At 43.1% G+C, this 24,728-nt stretch overlaps 1 protein-coding gene across 7 annotated transcripts in view; it reads right to left on the bottom strand.

Moving 5' to 3' along the window:
* Positions 1-1,630: 1,630 nt before the first annotated feature.
* Positions 1,631-24,728, bottom strand: part of ZMIZ1 (zinc finger MIZ-type containing 1) — a 558,395-nt gene continuing 535,297 nt past the window's right edge. For 4 of the 7 annotated variants that reach the window (XM_058188355.1, XM_058188354.1, XM_058188357.1 and 1 more), the window contains 3 exons: positions 18,071-18,234; positions 9,270-9,518; positions 1,632-4,380 (listed from right to left, as the gene is read on the bottom strand). In XM_058188355.1, coding sequence (XP_058044338.1) covers positions 4,273-4,380; positions 9,270-9,518; positions 18,071-18,234 — 521 coding nt within the window. In that variant the 3' untranslated portion in view covers positions 1,632-4,272. Of the gene's footprint in view, positions 4,381-9,269; positions 9,519-18,070; positions 18,235-24,728 lie in introns of all 7 variants that reach the window. The other 3 variants (XM_058188358.1, XM_058188359.1, XM_058188360.1) reach the window with 2 other exon arrangements.

Below are 24,728 nucleotides of genomic sequence, written 5' to 3'. Positions count from 1 at the left end.
AAAGAAAGAAAGAAAGAAAGAAAGAAAGAAAGAAAAAGAAAGCCATTCCCTCTCCCCTCCCAGGCTATGTATATTAAAAACACACATTAAAAAAAAGTGTTGGCTATTATAATCAATGACAAGGCTAAAATATTCACAAAAGATATTTACAATATTGATTCTTAAAATAATTGATTTTGCATAATGAACAGCACTTTTTTCTTTTTTTAAAAAAAAGAGAGAGAGAGAGAGAGAGAAGTGGAGCAAAAGTAAAATGTAAGAACAGGTCTACATAAAATATTTTTTTTAAAAAGTCAGCATTTCTGTTGGAAAAGAATAAAAGGACTAAAACTGCCATTTCCTGTTTAGCGACAGCAAGATGCTGCAGGTTAGCGCATATCTATATATAGCTAAAAGGAGAGATATATAGATATCTATATCTATGTTTTCTGAGGTTTTCGCGGGTGTTTGTATGTAGGTCTTTGGTTATTCGGGTTTTCTCCCGCGTAAAATTGGAAGTGTCTTGGCAACGTTTCGACGAAGTCTCATTCGTCATCTTCAGGCTTCAGCTTCGTGCGAGCACGGCTGAAGCCTGAAGATGACGAATGAGACTTCGTCGAAACGTTGCCAAGACACTTCCAATTTTACACGGGAGAAACCCCGAATAACCAAAGACCTACATCTATACCTATGTGCATATATATCTCAATCTGCATGTACACTGCATGTACAGCAGTGGCGATAGAACAAATGCTCCAAGAATTTACAAGCACAACTTCAGCGGAGAGAACAAACGCAGGATGGATGCACAGTTTTTCTTTTATCATACCATTCATTGGGCAGATGACGACAGAACTTACAAGTGGAAACCAACGAGCCAGAGAATCCCTGGCTTAGATCTGACAGCCTTCTGTTGTTTCTGGACAGGGAAGGGAGGGAGGGAGGAGTTAGAGAGAGGAGAAGGAAGGAAGGAAGGAAGGAAGGAAGGAAGGAAGGAAGGAAGGAAGGAAGGAAGGAAGGAAGGAAGGAAGGAAGGAAAGGAAAGAAGATTTATTTATTTAGCCTATGGCAAGGGAAAGGAGAAAGAGGAAGGGATGTAGGAGATTGAGGGAGGAAGGAAGGAAGGAAGGAAGGAGGGAAGGAAGGAAGGAAGGAAGGAAGGAAGGAAGGAAGGAGGGAAGGAAGGAGAGAGGGAGGGAGGGAAGGAAGTAATCAGAGAGAGGAGAGGAAGGAAGGAATTAGAGAGAGGAAAGAAGGAAAAAGAGATTTATTTATTTAGCCTTTTTTTAAAAAGATGGATGGATGGATGGATGGAAGGAAGGGAGGGAGGGGGGAGGAGTTAGAGAGAGGAGAAGGAAGGAAGGAAGGAAGGAAGGAAGGAAGGAAGGAAGGAAGGAAGGAAGGAAGGAAGGAAGGAAAGGAAAGAAGATTTATTTATTTAGCCTATGGCAAGGGAAAGGAGAAAGAGGAAGGGATGTAGGAGATTGAGGGAGGAAGGAAGGAAGGAAGGAAGGAAGGAAGGAAGGAGAGAGGGAGGGAGGGAAGGAAGTAATCAGAGAGGAGAGGAAGGAAGGAATTAGAGAGGAAAGAAGGAAGGAAGGAAGAAGATTTATTTATTTAGCCTTTTTTTAAAAAGATGGATGGATGGATGGATGGAAGGAAGGGAGGGAGGGGGGAGGAGTTAGAGAGAGGAGAAGGAAGGAAGGAAGGAAGGAAGGAAGGAAGGAAGGAAGGAAGGAAGGAAGGAAGGAAGGAAGGAAAGGAAAGAAGATTTATTTATTTAGCCTATGGCAAGGGAAAGGAGAAAGAGGAAGGGATGTAGGAGATTGAGGGAGGAAGGAAGGAAGGAAGGAAGGAAGGAAGGAAGGAAGGAGAGAGGGAGGGAGGGAAGGAAGTAATCAGAGAGAGGAGAGGAAGGAAGGAATTAGAGAGAGGAAAGAAGGAAAAAGAGATTTATTTATTTAGCCTATGGCAAAGGAAAGGAGAGGAAGTGACAAATGAGTTATAAGAAAGAAGGAGAAGGAAGAAAGAAAGATAGGAAGGAAGGAAGGAAGGAAGGAAGGAAGGAAGGCAGGCAGGCAGGCAATATGTGTACACAGAAAGCAGATGTTGAAATGTTGGCCTGCGTCAGAGCAGAATTGGCACACATGGACTTTTTAAAATACATCGTTTACTGTACATAATTTGTAAAAAGAGGACGACAGCACAACAGTGGCCTAAGAAGTTGACCGGAATCTCATGCAGGAAGGAAGCAACTGAGGGAGAATCGCAAATACCAGTGAAGCATTCAGCATTGGAATGGGCAGGAAAATTGCACCAGAATGACTTCATTTTTCCCCATGCCCAATATCCTTGGAAATCTACATTTTAAAAAAAAATGAAGAAAGAAAGAAAGGAAGGAAGGAAGAAAAGAAGGAAAGAAAGAAAGAAGGAAAGAAAGAAAGAAGGAAAGAAAGAAAGAAAGAAAGAAAAGAGAAGAGGGAGAGGTGCTGTCAGGTAAAATCATAACCCACAAGATGGTGAATGACAACACAGCCTGGAAAACCCAAGACAAGTACTTAGGGTTATTTGGTGTTTTTCTGAATATAAAAGCCTGTTTCAATTCCTCAAATCCTTGGTTTGGATTAAGTGGACAGGGACATCTGGTCAGACAAAACAGTCAAGATTTTAGCTGTGATGTGATGGAAACCTACCACTTTTTTCTTTTCTTTTTTTTAACTTACATCGCCTCCGCCCTGTAGGGCCTAGGCCAGGGGTCTGCAAACTTGGCTCTTTTAAGACTTGTGGACTTCAACTCCCAGAGTTCCTCAGCCAGCAAAGTGGAAGTCCACAAGTCTTAAAAGAGCCAAGTTTGCAGGCCCCTGGCCTAGGACAACTCAGTGTGGCCAACTCACTGTGGGACAAATTCGCCACGGGACAAGAGTTACACGAATATCAAAGAAACGGTGGAATAGAATCGTTAAAAGAAAAGATGCCCAAGGAGGGAATAACATGAAAGGGGAATGACAAAAATTAAAAATGTTTCTAAAAATTATTTTAAATACTTCAATTGAATTATTGCATGATCCTACAACGATTCGTCTTGTAGGGTTGGCTGTGGTGAGTTGTCCCATTCTGCGCCCTGCAGGTTAAAAAGGGAGTAGAGTTTTGATCACCTGGTTGTGGCGGCCATCTTGACTTTGAACTTTTTCCCTCATTTTGCTAGGTGGCCTTTATTTCTTGTCCCTTCCCCTTTCCTGTTTTCGGTAGAAACTGAGGAATTTTTTATCTGCCCGAGTAAAGAAAAGAGAACGTTCTCACGGCTAATGTTTTGCAGGGTTTTCTTATTTCCTATGCAAAAAAAAAAAAAAGGTTTTCGCCTTTTCCCCATTTTTCTTTCCTTTTCCTTTTTTTTTTTTTTAAAAATTTCAGGGACTGGCCGTTCTAATACCCCAAAAAGACAATCAATGGAGAAAAAGCATTTTTCGGGAAAACAAAACAAAACACGAGACATCGGACCACAACACGTTGTGTAAAGGGAAAGAGTTGTTCTGCCCAGAAGAGTGATTAAATCAAATCAAAGATGCTACAATTGACTAGGAAAAAAACCCCATGCTTGCCACAATCTGGAGATTTCACAGGACCATGGGGTGGGGGAAAAAGCCCCACTGTCTGATGTCTCCTTCTGACATGTGTTGTATGTGTACCCTACTTGTGACATGACTGATTTCTTTGTGCTTTTTGGTATTTTTCGAGTTCCGAGTCTGAACTGTGCTGCCCAACGGTTGTCCTTATTTCGTCCGACAGATAGACTGGAATCTGCATAACTTGGAGAGGACCGAGTGGAACAGACATTACAGCCAAAGGAAGGAAACGCATGGATGGAAGAACAACGGTTGGAAAGACACTCTGAAACTGGTCAAGGATGGACCTGTTGCTCTTTGCTTTCTTTCCTTGCTGAGAGTGGCTGGGATGTTCCTTGCTAGATATCCCAAAAAGTCATCCACTCTTTCGGTCTGCAGAATCAGCCCGAAGAGTGTGAGGTTTTTTCCACAGCTGTACAAACGGTCTGGGATGTGGCCAGGCAGTCTAAGAGGTCAACCCCCAGATTGTCCTCTTGCTTCTCTCCACCGCCACAGCCCAAACTTGGGACTCAAGCAGGTCCGAGGTGAAGACGGGAAGGAGTGTGTGCTGCTGTAACGCTCGAGCGGTGAGCTTGACCTCGTGGGAAAGAGTTACTCGAGATTCCTCGTTGTGAAGCTACGGATGTGTCAAACGGGAGGAAGGTGGGTTGGGAGTGAAATGCAGAAGGCTTCAGTTGTTCTCAAAAAGAGAGAGAAGGTCATCGTTGCTATTGCTTGGTAAGTCAGGAGGATCCAAGTAGGAAAGTAACTCATCGGGGTTTGTGAGCTCAGGAAGTAGCTACAACAGAAAGAGAAGACAGGTGGTGAAGCTCTTGTCAAGCGTGCAGGCATCCATGGCCCACGTCGGTTGGAAGATACAACTTCTAAAGCATTGACATAGATGCTCAATGCCACTAAACGACATCAGAACATTGACCTGCCGTGGTGCCTTCATTGATGGAAGCCAACCAGAAATGGCTCTTTGAACATCCTTGTCTCTTGCACAGAACCACATAATTTGTCCATGCACATAAATAGCCTTCCATGGAAAATGCTAGCTGAGACCTTTCTCCCCAAATTGCATATTTAGGGAAACTCTTCATCAGAAGGACCTGTTGTATATTTACTCCCTCATTTCCATAAAACAGACGGCTGAAGTTGCACTAAGACTTCTACTCATCTGTTCTAAGTTATGCCTTTTCTTCGGTATGTCCCAGTCTTCAACTAGGATTCATCTACACATAGGTTACCCAGTCTCAAAAATAAATTTGCTTGATAGACAAAGCTGGCAGTCAAAAAATTTTAGCAGTGGCCATCAGGATTTTTTTCAAGTGCAACCATCAGATTGCCAGCAAATACAGTTACACACCCAGGTAACAAATCATATATATACAGTATATATAAAACAAATATTTCTACTATGGTTTTCTTAAAGCCAACTAATTGGATTCAGGCATGTTTAAACTCAAAATTTAGTGGGAGAAAGTCTTCAAAAAATTCAATTTTGCAAGGGTTCGTCAATTAACAGAAGAAATAAAACCGAACTAGACTGCTGTCTAATTAACTTATATCATGTCCCTTGTCTGATCCATTTATTCAGGACATTCCACATTCGGGAGTTAGGGGAAACGAAACATGCGGCTTCTTGAATGAAAACACTCTTAAGTGTTGATCTTTGATTTTGCCAGCATCAGAGGTATAAATTTTCATCCCACTTTTTCCCCTTCCAAATGTCACAGATATTTGTCACAGTTTAGATCAGGGGTCTCCAAACCTTGACAACTTTAAGACTTGTGGACTTCAACTCCCAGAATTCTGGGAATTGAAATCCACAAGTCTTAAAGTTGCCAAGGTTGGAGACCCCTGGTTTAGATAGCTTGAACAATCTTATCTGAATGCACAGATGTGAACTGAAAAAGTAGTGTTTACTTACATGGCTGCTTCCATTCACATTTTTTGGAATGATTTCCCTCCTAAAATGTCTTGCACTTTCCCCCCCCCCCCTACAACTCCTCGGCTAACTTTCTTATTTATTGGGGGGTTGGAATCTACACTCTTTGCTTACAAATAATTTTGCCCCAGCTCATCACAAGGATGAGTGACATTTTTCCACGCCAAATTATTATTTCTTTTAAAGTTTTTTATTTTAAACACATTAAAACACAAGACAAACATAGAACATTTATATACAAATCACTGTTTCTTATCAGCTATTCAAAGCGGTCCTTTCTTACTATATATACATATTTTAATTCTATCTTATTCTACTTTTATATTATCTATCTTCCTTTATTTCATCTACATTTTACACTGTTGTTCAATTTTCTTATCTTTCCTATTTTCCAACCATTCATACCATCTACACCAGACTTATAATATTCTGTATCCTCTTTTTCTTTGATTTCTTTTGTGAGTTTATCCCATCTCTGCATATTCTAGGATTTTCTTAATTAAATCTTCTTCTTTGCCAAATTATTATACGACTGCATCTTAGCAAGCACAGACAAATAATAAAGCCGCCTTAGAGTTAACGTAACTCTTAATAACTTTATGAACATGTCCATGTAGTTGCTTTGAATACTATGTTGCCTTTTTTTCCTTTTCTACGATGTCTTTCTCCCACTTTCCTAGCTTGTAGTTCTGGAATTTCCCAGGGCTCTATCTAAGGCTGGAAAGGGTCTAACTTATTTGACTTTTTTTCCCCCCAGACCAGCCTGAAAGAAAACTGACCGGATCAGATCTAAAGTTAGCTAGATGCTGCCATCTAGCCGGACATAGCAAACATTACACAACATTAAATAGACGAGCTGTAGGAGTAAAAGTAAAAGTTCCCCTTGCACATATGTGCTAGTCGTTCCTGACTCTAGAGGGCGGTGCTCATCTCTGTTTCAAAGCTGAAGAGCCAGCGCTGTCCGAAGACATCTCCATGGTCATGTGGCCGGCATGACTCAATGCCAAAGGCGCATGGAACGCTGTTACCTTCTCACCAAAGGTGGTCCCTATTTTTCTACTTGCATTTTTACGTGCTTTCGAACTGCTAGGTTGGCAGAAGCTGGGACAAGGAATGGGAAGTCACCCCGTTACGTGGCACTAGGGATTCGAACTGCTGAACTGCCAACCTTTCGAATGACAAGCTCAGCGTCTTAGCCATTTCTAAATCTAAAATATAGTTGTTTGACACCAAGGTGGTTAATTGGCTCTATAATGCATCATATGTTCTATAAATGGATTTTGGAGATTCTAGCAGGGGACTGCAGTTTCTTGAATTCCCTTGATCTATCTGGGGTGATCAGATGTGACCACTGAGCATGTAGCTTCAGGAGGGACACACATGGAGTGGTGAAGGGAGAGGGAATGCCCACCTAACTTGCCAGATCAGCCAAATCTATCCTTAAGATCAATAAAGAGATAAATGTCCCATCATCTCCAACTCTGGAGTGTGGGGTGTTCATTTCTGCTTCCTCGCCGAGGGAGCCAGTGTTGTTCCAAGACACTTCCACGGTCATTTGGCTGGCCCTTAACTATAAACTGGGTTGCACGGAATGCTGTTACCTTCCCATCAAAGTGTCTACTTATCTACTTGCATTTGCATGCTTTTGAACTGCTAGGTGAGCAGGAGCTGGAGAAGGAATGGGAACTCACCCCATCGTGCAGCATACGGGTCTCAAACCCAGACTGTCAGTTTTCAGCATCTTTAACCACTGAGCAACAACATCCCTTTAAGAACAATAGGATGAGTTTACAGCCAGATTAGCCTCGTCTCCTAGTTCATGTCTCTTTAACTGCCAATCCTTCATTCATCCTATGAACAATTGGTGCGTATGCACGGAAGGTATTTTTAAAAAAAAACAATTGTAGCTGCCTTACATTCTTCTTTTGCTATGGGCTGCGTTCGCAAGAATTAAGTCGACAAAATGAACAAGGGCTTAACCTTGTTGTCTTCTTGCCACTCTGCCATTCTAATTCCTTAGTTTGGAATTCAGAAAAAAGATTGCGACTTTAGTGAAGCTTTATTAAGCTGAGCTGATTAACTTCAGGGCTAGCAGGTAGATTGGGAAGCGGTGAAAACATCCTGAAATAAGACAATGTTAAACAGTTTCAATACTGTTATCAAGAAAGCTACATGAATATGTCCATATATGCAACAAGAGTTGAGCTGCTCTATCTGCGCTAAGGTTTAAAGAAGAACCGTGTTATGGACCTCAAAATGTCTCTGTAGCAGACAGAATATGGTAGGTGATAGAGGAGAAATAGTCCAAAAATCAGATTCATGTTCTTCTATCAATATAAGCCCCTCTAAGAACAGAAGAAGGGATGCGGTGGCTCAGGGGCTAAGACACTGAGCTTGTCGATTGAAAGGTTGGCAGTTCAGCGGTTCGAATCCTTAGTGCTGTGTAACGGGATGAGCTCCCGTTACTTGTCCCAGCTTCTGCCAACCCAGCAATTTGAAAGCACGTAAAAAAATGCAAGCAGAAAAATAGGAACCACCTTTGGTGGGAAGGTAACAGCGTTCCGTGCCCCTTTGGCGTTTAGTCATGCGGTCACATGACCACGGAACATCTTCGGACAGCGCTGGCTCTTCAGCTTTGAAACGGAGATGAGCACCACCCCGAAGAGTCAGGAGTGACTAGCACGTATGTGCGAGGGAAACCTTTACTTTTACTTTTAAGAATGTTATCAATATCACATTATCCTAAAGGTGCTTTTCCAAAAGGCAACTGGGCTTTCTTGATATTTTTTCTCTTGAAAATATTTTGCTTCTCCTCCAAGAAGCTTCTTCAGTTTAAAAAACAAAACAAAACCCAAGGAAGTCCAGTTGCCTTTTGGAAAAGCACTTATGGAACAATGGTGACCTGGATGAATGAGAATCTCCACAGATGTTATCCAGAAGTTATCTTTCAGACCTGTTAATCAGAGATTTTATAACAGTTACAAACCACAGTTTCCATTGGCCTGAGGTCATGTCCCTGAAGTTTATTGCCAGAGAGGAAATGAGCAGCAAGCACAGAATGGATTTGAATTTCATGCATATCAGCTCTTCTTAACTTCCCTGTCCAGTTCTCAATTGTCTAGGGATTCCTAATATTGTTTTAACAAAATTTAACAGATATTTTTTGTCGCAGCATGGTAGATGGGACCATAAATTAACCCAAACAGGCTTGGCTTGCCCCAGCTAACTCCTAACCAATATGTGGGCGTAGACTATGTAAGCCAGGGCTCTCTAACCTTGGCAACTTCATGACTTGTGGACTTCAACTCCCAGAATTCCTCAGCCAGCATTGCAATAGCATTTAGACTTATATACCGCTTCACAGTGCTTTACAGCCCTCTCTAAGCGGTTTACAGAGTCCACCTCTTGCCCCTAACAATCTGGGTCCTCATTTTACTCACCTCAGAAGGATGGAAGGCTGAGTCAACCTTGAGCCTGGTGACATTCGAACTGCCAAATTGCAGGCAGCCAGCAGGCAGCAGAAGTAGCCTGCAGTACTGCACTCTAACCACTGTGCCACCAAGGCTCATAGCTCACATAGCATAGCTGGCTGAGGAATTCTGGGAACTGAAGTCCACAAATCATCCCAAATTGGAGATCCCTGATGATAAAGAGATATCCGGATATCCTTCCTTCCACCTTTTCTGACCTCAAATGCACTGTGAAGGGAAGCAGATGACAGAATGACACAGACTTACATCCAGCGAAGGTTCCGGCATGTCAGATGTCCCCTGCCCACCAGGTTGAGCTTCTAAAGCTGTCGAGGGGTTAAAAGCCAGATCGGTGTGAGGATGGTTGCTAGAAGCGGCCTGGGTCGGCTGCCGGGATGTCTGAGTCGGGGGCCCACCGTGATGTAATGGCTGCCCTGACTGGCTGCTGGGATGAGAGACGTGCAAACCTTGAGGCATGGAGCTATGGGATTGATCAGTGTTGCCAGGATGAGGGATCTGCAGAAGGAGGAAAGAAGCAGGAGAGGAGACATGAGGAGATGAGGTAGCAAGCTGGGAAGATGGGGGAGAGCATGGTGCGGCGGTGAGGGGAATTGTTTCATAAACCATCATCTCTACAAGCCGTCATCATCCAGGAGAAACCTGTGTGGGCGCTCTGCCTGTCACTGAACCCACGGCCTTCGAAACACATTTTTTTTAAAAAGAAAAATACTTGGAAGAAGAAATGGTGGTTCTATTGGGTTGCAAGTCCGGATCCAACCTTGAAAATTTGCTTTAATTGGGAAAGTAGAAACTTCTTTTAGTTTTTCTAGTCCCAAAGATTCTTTTTTTCCAAGAGGCAACTGGACTTTCTTTGTTTTTCCTTGAAGACGTTTTGCTTCTCATCCAAGAATCTTCTTTCAGTTCTCACTGAACTGAGTGAGTGAGTCAGAACTGAGGAAGCTTCTTGGAGGAGAAACGAAACGTCTTCTAGGAAAAACAAAGAAAGTCCAGTTGCCTTTTGAAAAAAGCATAACCTGGATGACTAACTATCTCCACAAACATTTAAGTTTTCTAGGACAGGGTTCTCCAACCTTGGTCCCTTTAAGACTTGTGGACTTCAACTCCCAGAGTCCCTCAGCCAGCAAAGCTGGCTGAGGGACTCTGGGAGTTGAAGTCCACAAGTCTTAAAGGGACCAAGGTTGGAGACTCTTGTTCTAGGATGTTAACTTCTAGTTAACTCTCTAGTATGTTGACTTCTTTAACTTTTCTGGTATGAATTCTAATAAATTGGGGCAAAATATACTTTCCAACAAAACAAATATGCATCAGAGAATCACCTACTGACAGTTTAGTTGCATGGTGCAAGGAATAAAAAGAAATGAGAAAATAAGTATTTCACCTATTATTTTTTTTTTAAAAACATCTCTCCAATTGTTCTTACTGTTCTGCATATAGACATACGCTCATTCTCTTTGTGTGTGTGTTGGCTTGCTTGTTTGTTGGTGTACTCTTCTTTTCTACTGGTCAATTGTCCTCAGGGGCCTCTGGTGGCTCAGCAGACTAAGTCTGTCTGTTATTAACACAGCTGCTTGCAATTACTGCAAGTTCGAGTCCCACCAGGCCCAAGGTTGACTCAGCCTTCCATCCTTTATAAGGTAGGTAAAATGAGGACCCAGATTGGTGGGGGCAATAAAAGTTGACTTTGTATATAATATACAAATGGATGAAGACTATTGCTTAACATAGTGTAAGCCGTCCTGAGTCTTCGGAGAAGGGCGGGATATAAATTCAAATTAAAAAAAAAGGGGTCAGGAAATTTCTCCTTAGTTCTAGGTTGCTTTTCTCCTTGGTTAGCTTCCAACCATTATTTCTTGTCCAGCCTTCAGGTTTTTTGAAGAATAGGGTGAACTCCTCTTCTTTGTGGCAGCCCCTCAAATATTGGAAGACAGCTATAATGTTGACCCTGTTTTTTCTTTTCATTAAACTAGACATACCCAGTTCCTGCAACCGTTCTTCAGATATTTTAGTCTCCAGTCCCCACATCATCTTTGTTGCTCTTCTCTGCACTCTTTCTAGTCTCAACATCTTTTTTTTTTATATTGGGGTGACCAAAACTGGGTGCAGCATTCCAAATGTGGGCTTACCAATGTTTTATATGTATAAAATATGTATATGGCTTGGGACCTGGGTACTTATGGGACCGCCTGCTGTTACCTCATGCCTCCCACCGACCCGTACGCTCGCACAGAGAGGGCCTTCTCAGGGTGCCGTCCGCCAGACAATGTCGGCTGGCGGCCCCCAGGGGAAGATCCTTCTCTGTGGGGGCCCCTACTCTTTGGAATGAACTTCCCCCTGGTTTACGTCAAATACCTGACCTTCGGACTTTTCACCGCGAACTGAAAACATATCTGTTTGTTCGTGCGGGGCTTTCTTAAATTGTCTAGTTTTAAATTTTAAATTTCTTTTTAGTTTAACTTGGGGTCTTTTAGATTTTTAACTATTTTAATTTTGGCCACACTGTATAATAAGTTTTTTAATTTATTTTAACTGTACATTGTTTCTTTTTTACTTTGGCTGTACACCGCCCTGAGTCCTTCGGGAGAAGGGCGGTTTATAAATCTAATAAAATAATAATAAATAATAATAATAATAAATTAGAAAAAGAGGCGTCTTTTAAACTCACCTGTACATATCGTTCCAAACCCCATACACAAACATAAGGACACAAAAGGAACTGCACAAACTTCCTAGAACACACAGATTTCTGCTGTATTATATAGAACTATTTTCATGTATGTAGTCACAGCGCACCATATTTCAACCAGCTCTATTTTCTTCAACTTTAGACATCTAGAAAGAAATCATGTGTGCTGGTGTTCTACTCTTTGAAAACTGAAGGGAAGGGAAGGGAAAGGAATGGAAGGGAAGGAAAAGAAAGAAGGGAGGAGAAGGAGGAAGGAAAGGGATGGGAAGGGAAGGAAAGGAGGGTGGAAGGAAAGGGAGGGAGGAAGGGAAGGGAGGGAGGGAGGGAGGAAGGGAAGGGAAGAAAAAGAGGAGGGAGAAGAAGGAAGGAAGGCAAGAAAGGAGGGAGGGAGGGAGGAAAGGGAGGAGGAAGGAAGGAAGGAAGAAAAGAGGAGGAGGAAGGGAAGGGAAGGGAAGAAAAAGAGGAGGGAGAAGAAGGAAGGAAGGCAAGAAAGGAGGGAGGGAGGGAGGAAAGGGAGGGAGGAAGGGAAGGGAAGGGAAGAAAAAGAGGAGGGAGGAGAAGAAGGAAGGAAGGCAAGAAAGGAAGGAGGGAGGGAGGGAGGAAAGAGGTGAGTTGCCCCCGTTTCTTACTACCTGGTTAATCTCAGCCCTTATAAAGTGTGTGAAATGAAGCTGAATATCGGCTCAATTTCTTTTTTTCTTTTTTCTGTTTTTTTGCAGACAGTGCTATTTTTCAGCCTCAGCATCAATTGCATTAAGGCAGGCACTGCAGACCGCTTCATCTTAACGTAGCCAAGAGACATTAAAAATGATTCATGAGAAGGCTAAAGTAATGGCTTCTGAGAGAGACCTCATATGGGGAAGTGGATCTTAAATAATCACAAGCTTTCCTCTTTTAAAGGGGTTAAGTGTATTTTTCTTTTGGAAAAGGATTTACCTCCTTCTGGATTTCTGAATGTGTTGCGTAACGTTAAGCTTGCAATGTTCTATAAAGGGAATCTGAAAATAAGCAACCCCAAAATGGATTTTTTTTGGGGGGGGGGGAAGGTTCATTTATTTCACAAACAAAATAAATCCATGTGCAAAATGCATCAGTATTAAAAAAATAATCATGCCCTTAGATCTGATAACTGGTTGCTTTTGGTGACAGGAACTAAACCAACTAGGGCAGTGGTCACCAACTGGTGGTCTGTGGACCACTGGTGGTCCGTGGGAAAATTTTGATGGTCCACAGAAAAATTATTTGCATTTTTTATATTGCACTATATCAGGGATCTTCAAACTACGGCCCCTGAGACAGATACGTGCAATGAATGTTTGTGTTGCTGCAGAGAGTCTCCCCCTTTGAGGTCTTTTTGTGGGGGTTGGAGGGGGGGCAAAAATTCCGACTTGGGATCTGCTTCAGCCTCCTAGTGAGGGGCTTTGGGCGAAGGCTGGGGGGAAGAGCCGCTGGTGGCAAAGAGCCGGAGGGCCTCGTTCCAGTGGGACTGCATCATGGCGTGGAACTGGCTGACCATCTCAGCCCACTGAGCCTCCAGGCGCTGGTACTTGGTCTTTCACTCCCGCAGGTCTTCCCTCTGCTTGTAGTCCTCAGTGAGATGCTTCTATGAGCCTCTTTCTCGGTCAGATCCAATTCTGTTTTGCCAACTCTTTCTCGTGGTGGCTGCTTAGCTCCAACAACTGTTTCCTGTTGGAGCCCAAAGGAACCCAGGCAGGGAGGCAAGGAGTGGCTGGGTGAGGAGGGGTTAGTAGGGGTTGGCAAAGTGCCCCTTGATGTGAGTAACATCAATTTGGCCACGCCCAATCAGTCACATGACCACCTAGCCATGCCCACCCAGCTGGTCATTAGGCAGATCATATTAGTGGTCCGCGGGATTTAAAATTATGAATTTAGTGGTCCCTGAGGTCCGAAAGGTTGGTGACTCCTGAACTAGGGACATGCAAAGCTAACCAGTTTGAGGTGGAATGTTCTGAAGAACTTTGGCCCAAAGGTGTTCTTCCAAAAGTCAACTGGACTATCTTGGGTGGTTATTTTTCCCCCCTGGAAAACATTTCTCTTTGGACAGTTCTGCTGTTTCCAGAAGAAAATTCTCCAAAACCAAAGGAGTTTGAAGTATTTGAGGCATGGTTTGGCATTCTAGTTGACAGAGACTTATTTCAAGAGTGAGACCATGAAATTCCTCTAGAATGCCATGGTCTAGAGATGAGTTGGCATGGCATGGAGTAGGAATGGAACAGAAGCTCTCAAGATACGTCTTTGGCGAGGGACATTGCTGGGGTCTCGTGCGTGTGGTCAGAACGTGAGTTGAGTTCAGTCAAAGTCTGTGAAATACACTGGGCCTGTTCGTTTAATGAAATGTACAACTACACTAGTGGTAGGATTCAATTTTTTTTACTATCGGTTCTGTGGTTTGGTGGACGTGGCATGGCTTGGTGGGCGTGGCTTGGTGGGCGTGGCAAGGGAAGGATACTGTAAAATCTCCATTCCCTCCCTACTTCAGATGAAGGTTATTGCAAAATCCCCATTTCATCCCGATCAGCTGGGACTCGGGAGGCAGAGAATAGATGGGGGCGGGGCTAGTCAGAGGTGGTATTTACCGGTTCTCCAAACTACTCAAAATTTCCACCACCGGTTCACCAGAACTGGTCAGAACCCAGTGAATAGCACCTCTGAACTCCACTCTCATAATTCCTTAAAGATGAACTAATTTAAGTACAGGGGGAAGTAGAATTCCGTTTCGCAGCAGTATCTCCTGCTCCAGATGACTTCATTTAAGACATCAGTGGAACAAAGGTATGCAACTACAGATTGTTTAGCGACCGTTCAAAGTTACGACAACACTGAAAAAAAGTGCCTTATAACCATTTTTCACACTTATGGCCGTTGTAGCATCCCCGTGGTCATGTGATCAAAATCCAGACGCTTGGCAAATGTCTCCTGTTTATGATGGTTACAGTGTCCTGGGTTCTCTTGTCTGAAATGAAGGTCTTGGAGGTCTTCTAGTCCAACCCCCTGCTCAAGCAGGAGACCCTAGTCCCGTGATGGCAAACCTATGGCACGGGTGCCACAGGTGATATGCGGAGCCATATTGCCCTAGCTCAGCTCCAGTGCGCATGTGTGCATCAGCCAGCTGATTTGTGGGCCTTCTGGGCCTGCCAGAAGTCAGGAAACAAGCTGTTTCCAGCCTCCAGGGGTGTGTGGGGAAGGTTGTTTTCACCCTCCCCAGGCTCCTAGAAAGGCTTCGGAGCCTAGGGAGGGCGAAAAATGGACCTACCGGGCCCACTCTACCATTGCATGCCAAAAGCGGGGGTTGTGCGGGGGGCACATTGAATTATGGGTGTGGGCACTCACGAGCGCAACCCTTCTATACTCCCTCCACTTTTGGCACGCAACAGCAAAAAGGTTAGCCATCCCTACCCTAGCCCATCTCAGACAAATGCTGCTCAGTCTCTTCATCAAAACCTCCAGTGATGGAGCCCCTACAACTTCTGGAGGCAAGTCGTTCCACTGGTTAATAGTTCTAATTGCAATGGTCATATGTGCGAAGATCGGTTGTAACTCACCCTTTTTCAGGGCCATTTAAAGTTCTAATAGTCACTAAACAAATGGTTGTAAGCCAGAAACTACGTGAATACATTGGAAATATGGAAAGGCAAATAGCATTTTTTTTTCCATTGGGGAAATCCAATCCTTCTTTTTATTCAGCGAGATACTTTGCGATGATCATCACCCCAAAATATCCCAGAGGATTTCTGTTGGGCCTCTGTGGCACTTGGAAAAATAAAATTAAAAATGTGCCAGGCCGAAAGAGGAAATATGGACTCTTGTTATCCATGCATTGTTTTTGTTAATGGCTGGCAAGACACGTACGTTTTTTGGGTTATCATTCCTAAAGGACTGTCAAGGGAGATCAACAATTATTATGTACTCTATTTAGAAGTGAGTGATGTCGTAACATTAAATGCATTTTGGCATTAAAATAAAAGGCAGTTTTATTAGCTGAGGAACCGATGGGGATTGTAGACAGTACAGCGACTGCAGTCACTGAAACCACTTGAATCATGCCCTTGTATCAATTTTTGTCTTCTTATGTGGCTTCAGTAGCCAAGTTAAATATTCCCTAATGTAATAAAAGCTTGATTTAATGGAGCTTCATTTCACGTATTTTGGATGCGACAGGCAAATTTGAGCATTTGAGAAGATCACCAAGAAGACACTAAGACAACTGGAGAGTGGTCATATTGAGTCATAGCAATGGCACTTAGACTTATATACCGCTTCACGGTGCTTTTGCACCCTCTTGAAGAGGTTTATAGAGTCAGTATATTGCCCCCGAAGAATCTGGGTCCTCCTCTTACTGACTTCAGAAGGATGGAAGGCTGAGTCAACCTTGAGCTGGTCAGGATCAAACTTCAGGCAGTCAGCAGAGTCAGCCTGCAATACTGCATTCTAACCACTGTGTCACCAGAGTTCCAGTTATGACAATGGCATTGTCATAAACGCAAGAAAAAAATGCTTCTTAGTCTATTTGCAATACAGTGAGGCACTATTTGAATCTTTGGAAAAGGAAAAAATTCTTCTTTTTCATTGTACACATGTTGTGCATTGACAATAAAGGTTTGATCTGATTTGATCTTTCTTCATGACCTAGTTCCTACACAGCATCGGAGGAAGGCAGGGGACAATATGGTGGCTAAAGAGCTGAACCTCCCCCCCCCAACCTTAAAAGAGCCAGCGGGGGCATCTATATATTTTGACACAATGAATAACATGGCCAAATATCCTTTTCGATATCCCTGTAACAGTGATGGCGAACCAGGGGTGAAATGCTCCCGGTTCGGACCAGATTGTGCGATCCGGTAGCGATGGGGGGCGGGTAGTTCGGAGAACCAGTAGCAAAAGTCCCTGCCCCTACCCCAAAGTCCATGCCTCATTGTTCCTCTTCTCTGTCCCTGAAGCTCTCGGTGGTGATATAGCTGCAAATGGCTTTAAATGACTGCTGCGGCGCTACTGCTGATCAGTGCTGTAGGCAGCTAGTAGACCGGTGCCTCTATTTTTAAAGAAGGTAGACTGGTGCCTCCCAAAAAAAGGCAATTAGTAGACCGGCGCCTCTATTTTTAAAGTAGACCGGTGCCTCCCAGAAAAAGGCAATTGGTAGACTGGTGCCTCTATTTTTAAAGAAGGTAGACCGGCGCCTCTATTTTTAAAGTAGACCGGTGCCTCCCAGAAAAAGGCAATTGGTAGACTGGTGCCTCTATTTTTAAAGAAGGTAGACCGGTGCGCTCCCAAGTTTTGTATACTTTATTATTTTTATTATTTATTATTATTAGCCATGCCCATTCAGTCACCTGACCAGCAAGCCATGCCCACCAATTAAGCCACACCCACAGAACCGGTAGGGAAAATTTTTAGATTTCACCCGTGTGGCGAACCCTTTTGGCACCAAGTGCACAAACCAGAATGCACGAGCATGTGTGTCCATGTGCGTGCACCGGAGCGCCGGAAACCCAAACACCAGCTGGCCAGCACACGCATGCCTGTTTTTTGGCCATTTTTTGGACTGTTTTTTGGGCTGTTTTCAGGCTGTTTTTTGGGCCGTTTTCAGGCTGTTTTTTGCCATCACAGACCTATAAGATATATATATATGTGTATGTTGGTGTAAACTGCACAGAGTCACGTAGGCAAGATGGGTGGAGTAGAAATGTAATAAATAAGTAAAAGTACAATAAATGAGAGATCACATTTGTTCCTGGGGCTGAAGGTGAGCAAGAACCCGTGTCCCCATGTTGGTCCTGCACCTTAACCACGACCCTGTAGAAAACACCTCTTTCAGGACATCTCATAGAAATAGGGAAGTTGTGGCATTTGTGAGATTGCTCCATCGCACAAGATTCAACACTGATGCTCATGGACATGCATGGACCAGTCTGTTTCCTAGTGTCTTGGGTCCCTACTGCAGAAGAAACAGGAGCTGGTCATTTAATCTCTATCCCAAAAGTGCAATCATTCCACTTCTCATCTAAGAAGCTTCTTCAATTCAGCTTCTCGGATCCGAAGCAAACTGTTTTCAAGGAAAAAGAAACCAAGAAAGTCCTGTTACCTTTAGGAAAAAGCACCATTTGGGACAAACCATGACCTGGATGACTGTTAACCTCCATACACCTGTGATCTCAGCTTTATTTCCGAGGCATTGCCTTGCAAAGATAAAGCTACACAGCTTTTACGAACTCACTTTGTTTTCTTTTTCCTGTGGCCTGTTTTTTTTTTTTTTTTATTTTACTTTGCTTACTGTGTATTTCCGAATTGTGCACGCTGCCTGTGGACAGAAGGTCATATGAGCAAGGTAAATAAGTAAGATCCTTACAGGTTCCTGCATGGGATGACTTAAGGGTTTATCCAGCGCTGCCATGTTGCTGGTCATATCCGGTGGGTGTGACAACTGGGGAGCATGCATGAAGTCGTTCATAGATGTCCCACCGGGATTCCCGTGGGGAAAATCGAAATTGCTGTGGCCTTGGTAACTGTTACCTAAATAGTAAAGAAAAGGATAGTAAGAATAGTAAAGTTGGAATCAAAATCAAACCAATGAGCACAGGTCCCATTTCTTCTTCTTCTTCAGGGTCAGTGAGGGCTAAAGTTTTTGCTATCGGGTACCAGAAGTGGGAGAAGTGCAGGGGGGGTTGTGCATGTGCGTGCCCACAACCATAATTCAATGTGCCCTGCCCCCCGCACATGCACACATGACTCCCCCACACTCACCCAGCTTTGGGTACGCAATGGCTTGGTAGGCCTGTTTTTCGTCCTCCCCAGGCTCCAGAGGCTCTCTTGGAGCCTGGGGAGGGTGAAAACAGCCTTCCCCACCCCCCGGGAGGCCCTCCGGAGGCCAGAAACGGCCTGTTTCCCAACTTCCAGTGGGCCCAGAAGGGTAGAAAATTAGCTGGCCAGTGCATGCATATGCACTAGAGCTGAGCTAGGGCAACACTCGTGTGCCCACAGATGTGTGCAGGTGTCCACGTGCCACCTGTGGCACACATGCCATAGGTTCACCATCACTGGTCTAGATCAAACTTTAAACTGCCAGAATGAATCCACCATCTTGGATTGTCGCTGGCCCAAAATAAATCATTATCGGTACATGTTTCTAGTAGTAGCCGAAATTCCAGCAGATGAGCCGGGCTCTGACTTTCTCCACATTCACACTGCATGTTGTTATCTATTAAGAGCCTCCATTTGGGCATATGGTTCCAGTGAGACCATCGTCTTCTATAAAAGTCGCAATAATTAAGAGACTTCTATTCTACTGCAAAAGGCAGGGAGGGAGGAAAGGGAGTGAGGGAAGAAAGAAGGAAGGAAGGAAGGAAGGAAGGAAGGAAGGAAGGAAGGAAGGAAGGAAGGAAGGAAGGAAGGAAGGAAGGAAGGAAGGAAGGAAGGAAGATTTCTGATGGCCCATAAGAATAGTCAATGGGGAAGCCAGCAGGAAGCCAGAAGCTGTTTTCTTGCCAACTGTGATAATTCTGTCTCTCTGTTTAAATAATGAAAGATCTCTGAAACAATGATCCAGTGAGGCATGGATTGCCTTAATAAGACACTTCCATCCCACTGCTTCCATCCATACTACATGTATTCAGAACTGGCCTTATTATTTCATTTACTAGGTACCAATCCCATTAGTTCATCTTAATGACACAATATGAGGTAGTATTTTTTTTAAAAATAATATTCCCAACATAAAAAAAATAAGACTTCCTTTCTGTATCGCTTTCTTCAAAAACGATAACAAAAGGCTCTAGGAATCATAGGACCGAGACACAAAACCATGGTTAGTCTGTGTTCTACTGCAAGGAATGGATTGAAGTAAGGGTTATGAAGGGTTATTTTATTTTTTTATTTATTTATTTATATCCCACCCTTCTCCGAAGACTCAGGGCGGCTTACAGTGTGTAAGGCAATAGTCTCATTCTATTTGTATATTTACAAAGTCAACTTATTGCCCCCCCAACAATCTGGGTCCTCATTTTACCTACCTTATAAAGGATAGAAGGCTGAGTCAACCTTGGGCCTGGTGGGATTCGAGTCTGCAGTAATTGCAGGCTGCTGTGTTTTAATAACAAGCTATCTTACAGCCTGAGCCACCACTTATGAAGAACATGCGCTCACACAGAAGTGAAAACTGAGTATCTCAGAAGAAGCGTCAAAGTAAATTAAATTCAGTGTTCAACGGCTGACATGAAGTCCACATAACCCACAAATCCGTAGTGTAGTTTGTTTCCCTCTAGCGTAGCGTTTTGGCAATCAACTGTAGTTTATTCAAAGAACCATTGGTTGAACAAGCTTGGGCTTAGAACCATGTCCATATTTTGGATTAAGACAAGGAAGGAAGAGAGCTGTTTGCTCCTCAACTTCAACTGCATTCGTTTTGGAAGAGAGGGGAAAGTTGGGACTTGAAAGAATAGCGTGGGAAGGCACTGGTGAGACTTCATGACACAGATGACACAACAGTGATTGGTCTCATTCGAGACAATGATGAATCCACATATAGATGAGAGGTCGAACGACTAGCCTTGTGGTGCAACCAAAACAAACTGGAACTGAACACACTCAAAACCGTAGAAATGGTGGTAGACTTTAGGAGAAACCCTTCCATACTTCCACCTCTCACAATACTAGACAACACAGTATCAACAGTAGAAACCTTTAAATTTCTAGGTTCTATCATATAGCAAGATCTAAAATGGACAGCTAACATCAAAAACATCATCAAAAAAGGACAACAAAGAATTTTCTTTCTGCGCCAACTCAGTAAGCTCAAACTGCCCAAGGAGCTGCTGATTCAGTTCTACAGAGGAATTATTGAGTCGGTCATTTGCATCTCTATAACTGTCTGGTTCTGTTCTGCAACCCAACAAGAAAGACACAGACTTCAGAGGATAATTAGAACTGCAGAAAAAATAATTGCTACCAACCTGCCTTCCATTGAGGACCTGTATACTGCACGAATCAAAAAGAGGGCCGTGAAAATATTTACAGATCCCTCACATCCAGGTTATAAACTGTTTCAACTCCTACCCTCAAAATGACTCTATAGAGCACTGCACACCAGAACAACTAGACACAAGAACAGTTTTTCCCCGAAGGCCATCACTCTGCTAAACAAATAATTCCCTCAACACTGTCAAACTATTTACTAAATCTGCACTACTATTAATCTTCTCATTGTTCCCATCACCAATCTCTTTCCACTTACGACTGTATGACTGTAACTTTGTTGCTGGCAATCCTTATGATTTATATTGATATATTGACCATCATTTGTGTTGTAAATGTTGTACCTTGATGAACGTATCTTTTCTTTTATGTACACTGAGAGCATATGCGCCAAGACAAATTCCTTGTGTGTCCAATCACATGGCCAATAAAAAATTCTATTCTATTCTATTCTATTCTATTCTATTCTATTCTATTCTATTCTATTCTATTCTATTCTATTCTATTCTATTCTGTTCATTGGGAAGTGGAGAGATGGTAAAAAAGCTCTTTGCTTGGATATTTGTTTCAGGGTGTCTGCAAATGGAGAACTGCAAGCTAGCAGCCTGAAATGAAGCTGTCACTGGGAAAGACAGCTGGAAAATCAGTTTTAAACGGCTGACTTGCTCTTGAGGATTGTGGCTGAATTTGCTAACACAGTTCTCAAAGAGATTAACACTGCATCTGCTTACTCGTTCACAAAACACTTGATGCCCAAATCCGTTGGTTTCCCCAAAACCCTGATAAAAGCTGGCCTGTTTTGTTAAAGGATTTCCTCTTTAAATAACCTTTCTTGCCAGCTGTTACCTTGCCTGGAACTGGAAGTTAGTTTAAAAGAGTTTGGCATGGTTAATATACTATGACAGGAGATAGCTGAAAAATTCCAGGGAAAGTTGTACGGACTGATGAATTGGAGGGATGAACAAAATGGACAGAAATGGGGAACAATATTTGTAGCTCAGGTGGTAGATGTTGTTGTTGGTTTGTTCTCTGAGAGTATTTCACTGAGGCAGCCTTCGGGGGCGCCATCTTGGATAATAGTTATTTAATAATAATAACAGAGTTGGAAGGGACCTTGGAGGTCTTCTAGTCCAACCCCCTGCCCAGGCAGGAAACCCTACACCATTTCAGACAAATGTCTATCCAACATTTTCTTAAAAATTTCCAGTATTGGAGCATTCACAACTTCTGCAGGCAAGTTGTTCCACTGGTTAATTGTTCTAACTGTCAGGAAATTTCTCTTTAGTCCTAGGTTGCTTCTCTCCTTGATTAGTTTCCACCCATTGTTTCTTGTTCTACCCTCAGGTGCTTTGGAGAATAGTTTGACTCCCTCTTCTTTGTGGCAATCCCTGAGATATTGGAAGACTGCTATCATGTCTCCCTTGGTCCTTCTTTTCATTAAACTAGACATACCCAGTTCCTGCAACCGTTCTTCATATGTTTTAGCCTCCAGTTCCCTAATCATCTTTATTGCTCTTCTCTGCACTCTTTCTAGAGTCTCAACATCTTTTTTACACCCTGGCAATCAAAACTGAATGCAATATTCCAAGTGCGGCCTTACCAAGGCATTATAAAGTGGTATTAACACTTCACATGATCTTGATTCTATCCCTTTGCTTATACAGCCCAGAACTGTGTTGGCTTTTTTGGCAGCTGCTGGCTCATATCTAAATGGTTTTCCACTAGGACTCCAAGATCCCTCTCACAGTTACTACTATTGAGCAAGGTACCACATATACGGTACCGGTGCATTTTGTTTTTTTGGCCTAAATGTAGAACCTTACTTTTTTCACGGTTGAATTTCATTTTGTTAGATAGCACCCAATGTTCAATTCTGTCAAGATCCTTCTGTACCTTGAGCCTATCTTTTGGAGTGTTGGCTAGTCCTGCCAGCTTGGTGTCATCTGCAAATTTGATGAGTTCCCCATCTATCCCCTCGTCCAAGTCATTGATGAAGATGTTGAAATTTGTACCCTATGACTATCATTAAGTGTTGTATCACTAAGAGTTAAATTTGTACCCTATGATTATCATTAAGTGTAGTAAGTGTTGTACCTTGATGGAAGTTAGTTTAAAAGAGTTTGGCATGGTTAATATACTATGACAGGAGATAGCTGAAAAATTCCAGGGAAAGTTGTACGGATTGATGAATTGGAGGGATGAACAAAATGGACAGAAATGGGGAACAATATTTGTAGCTCAGGTGGTAGATGTTGTTGTTGGTTTGTTCTCTGAGAGTATTTCACTGAGGCAGCCTTCGGGGGCGCCATCTTGGATAATAGTTATTTAATAATAAAACCAGAGTTGGAAGGGACCTTGGAGGTCTTCTAGTCCAACCCCCTGCCCAGGCAGGAAACCCTACACCATTTCAGATAAATGGTATCCAACATTTTCGTAAAAATTTCCAGTGTTGGAGCATTCACAACTTCTGCAGGAAAGTTGTTCCACTGATTAATTGTTCTAACTATCAGGAAATTTCTCCTTAGTTCTAAGTTGCTTCCCTCCTTGATTAGTTTCCACCCATTGTTTCTTGTTCTACCCTTAGGTGCTTTGGAGAATAGTTTGACTCCCTCTTCTTTGTGGCAACCCCTGAAATATTGGAACACTGCTATCATGTCTCCCCTAGTGCTTCTTTTCATTAAACTAGACATACTGAGTTCCTGCAACCGTTCTTCATATGTTTTAGCCTCCAGTCCCCTAATCATCTTTGTTGCTCTTCTCTGCACTCTTTCTAGAGTCTCAACATCTTTTTTACATCGTGGCAATCAAAACTGAATGCAATATTCCAAGTGTGGCCTTACCAAGGCATTATAAAGTGGTATTAACACTTCACGTGTTCTTGATTCTATCCCTCTGTTTATGCAGCCCAGAACTGTGTTGGCTTTTTTGGCAGCTGCTGCACACTGCTGGCTCATATCTAAATGGTTGTCCACTAGGACTCCAAGATCCCTCTCACAGTTACTACTATTGAGCAAGGTACCACATATACGGTACCTGTGCATTTTGGTTTTTTTGGCCTAAATGTAGAACCTTACTTTTTTCACTGTTGAATTTCATTTTGTTAGATAGCGCCCAATGTTCAAGTCTGTCAAGATCCTTCTGTATCTTGAGCCTATCTTCTGGAGTGTTAGCTATTCCTGCCAGCTTGGTGTCATCTGCAAATTTGATGAGTTCCCCACCTATCCCCTCGTCCAAGTCATTGATGAAGATGTTGAAATTTGTACCCTATGACTATCATTAAGTGTTGTATCACTAAGAGTTAAATTTGTACCCTATGATTATCATTAAGTGTAGTAAGTGTTGTACCTTGATGGAAGGTATCTTTTCTTTTATGTACACCAAGAGTGTATGCACCCAAGACAAATTCCTTGTGTGTCCAATCACACTTGGCCAATAAAAAAATCTATTCTATTCTGTTTTGTTCTCTGAGATTGTTGTTTCATTTCTGAACATTTTGTCACCAGGCTAAGTAACATTTTCAGTGGAACTGTGGTTGAAGTTCCTAATTTGAGTTCCCTTCTGCTTTTATAAGTCTTATGTCAGGGATGTCAAACTCAATTTCATTGAGAGCCGCATCAGGGCTCTGTTTGACCTGGGGGCTGGGGGTGGGTATGGCCAGGGTGGGCATTGCCAGCTCGACGTCACTCATCAAGGCTCCATTTTCAGCCACGACAGCCTCTCGCAGCCCTCTGCTGGCGAAAATGGAGCTTGGGGACACTGCATGCGACCTTCCTGGGCTCCATTTTCACAGGCAGAGGGCTGCAGGAGGCCGGCATGGCTGAAAACGGAGCCTAGGCGAGCTGACCACAGCTCTCCCAAGCTCCATTTTTGCTGGCAGAGGCCCTGCAGGATGGTCATTCGCTGTTCCCGGGGCAGCCAGGAGTTTGATTTTGACACCCCTGTCTTATGTGGTCAGATGGTCACTTTACTGACTAATCACCACCAGGTGACCCTCACATGGCATGACCACTTAGTCACACGACCAAATGAGCACATAA

The sequence above is a fragment of the Ahaetulla prasina genome, chromosome 6 (assembly GCF_028640845.1).
Source record: "Ahaetulla prasina isolate Xishuangbanna chromosome 6, ASM2864084v1, whole genome shotgun sequence".
Lineage (NCBI taxonomy): Eukaryota > Metazoa > Chordata > Lepidosauria > Squamata > Colubridae > Ahaetulla > Ahaetulla prasina.
Note: the sequence above shows the minus strand (reverse complement) of the source record. Positions and strands in the feature narration are given on the sequence as shown.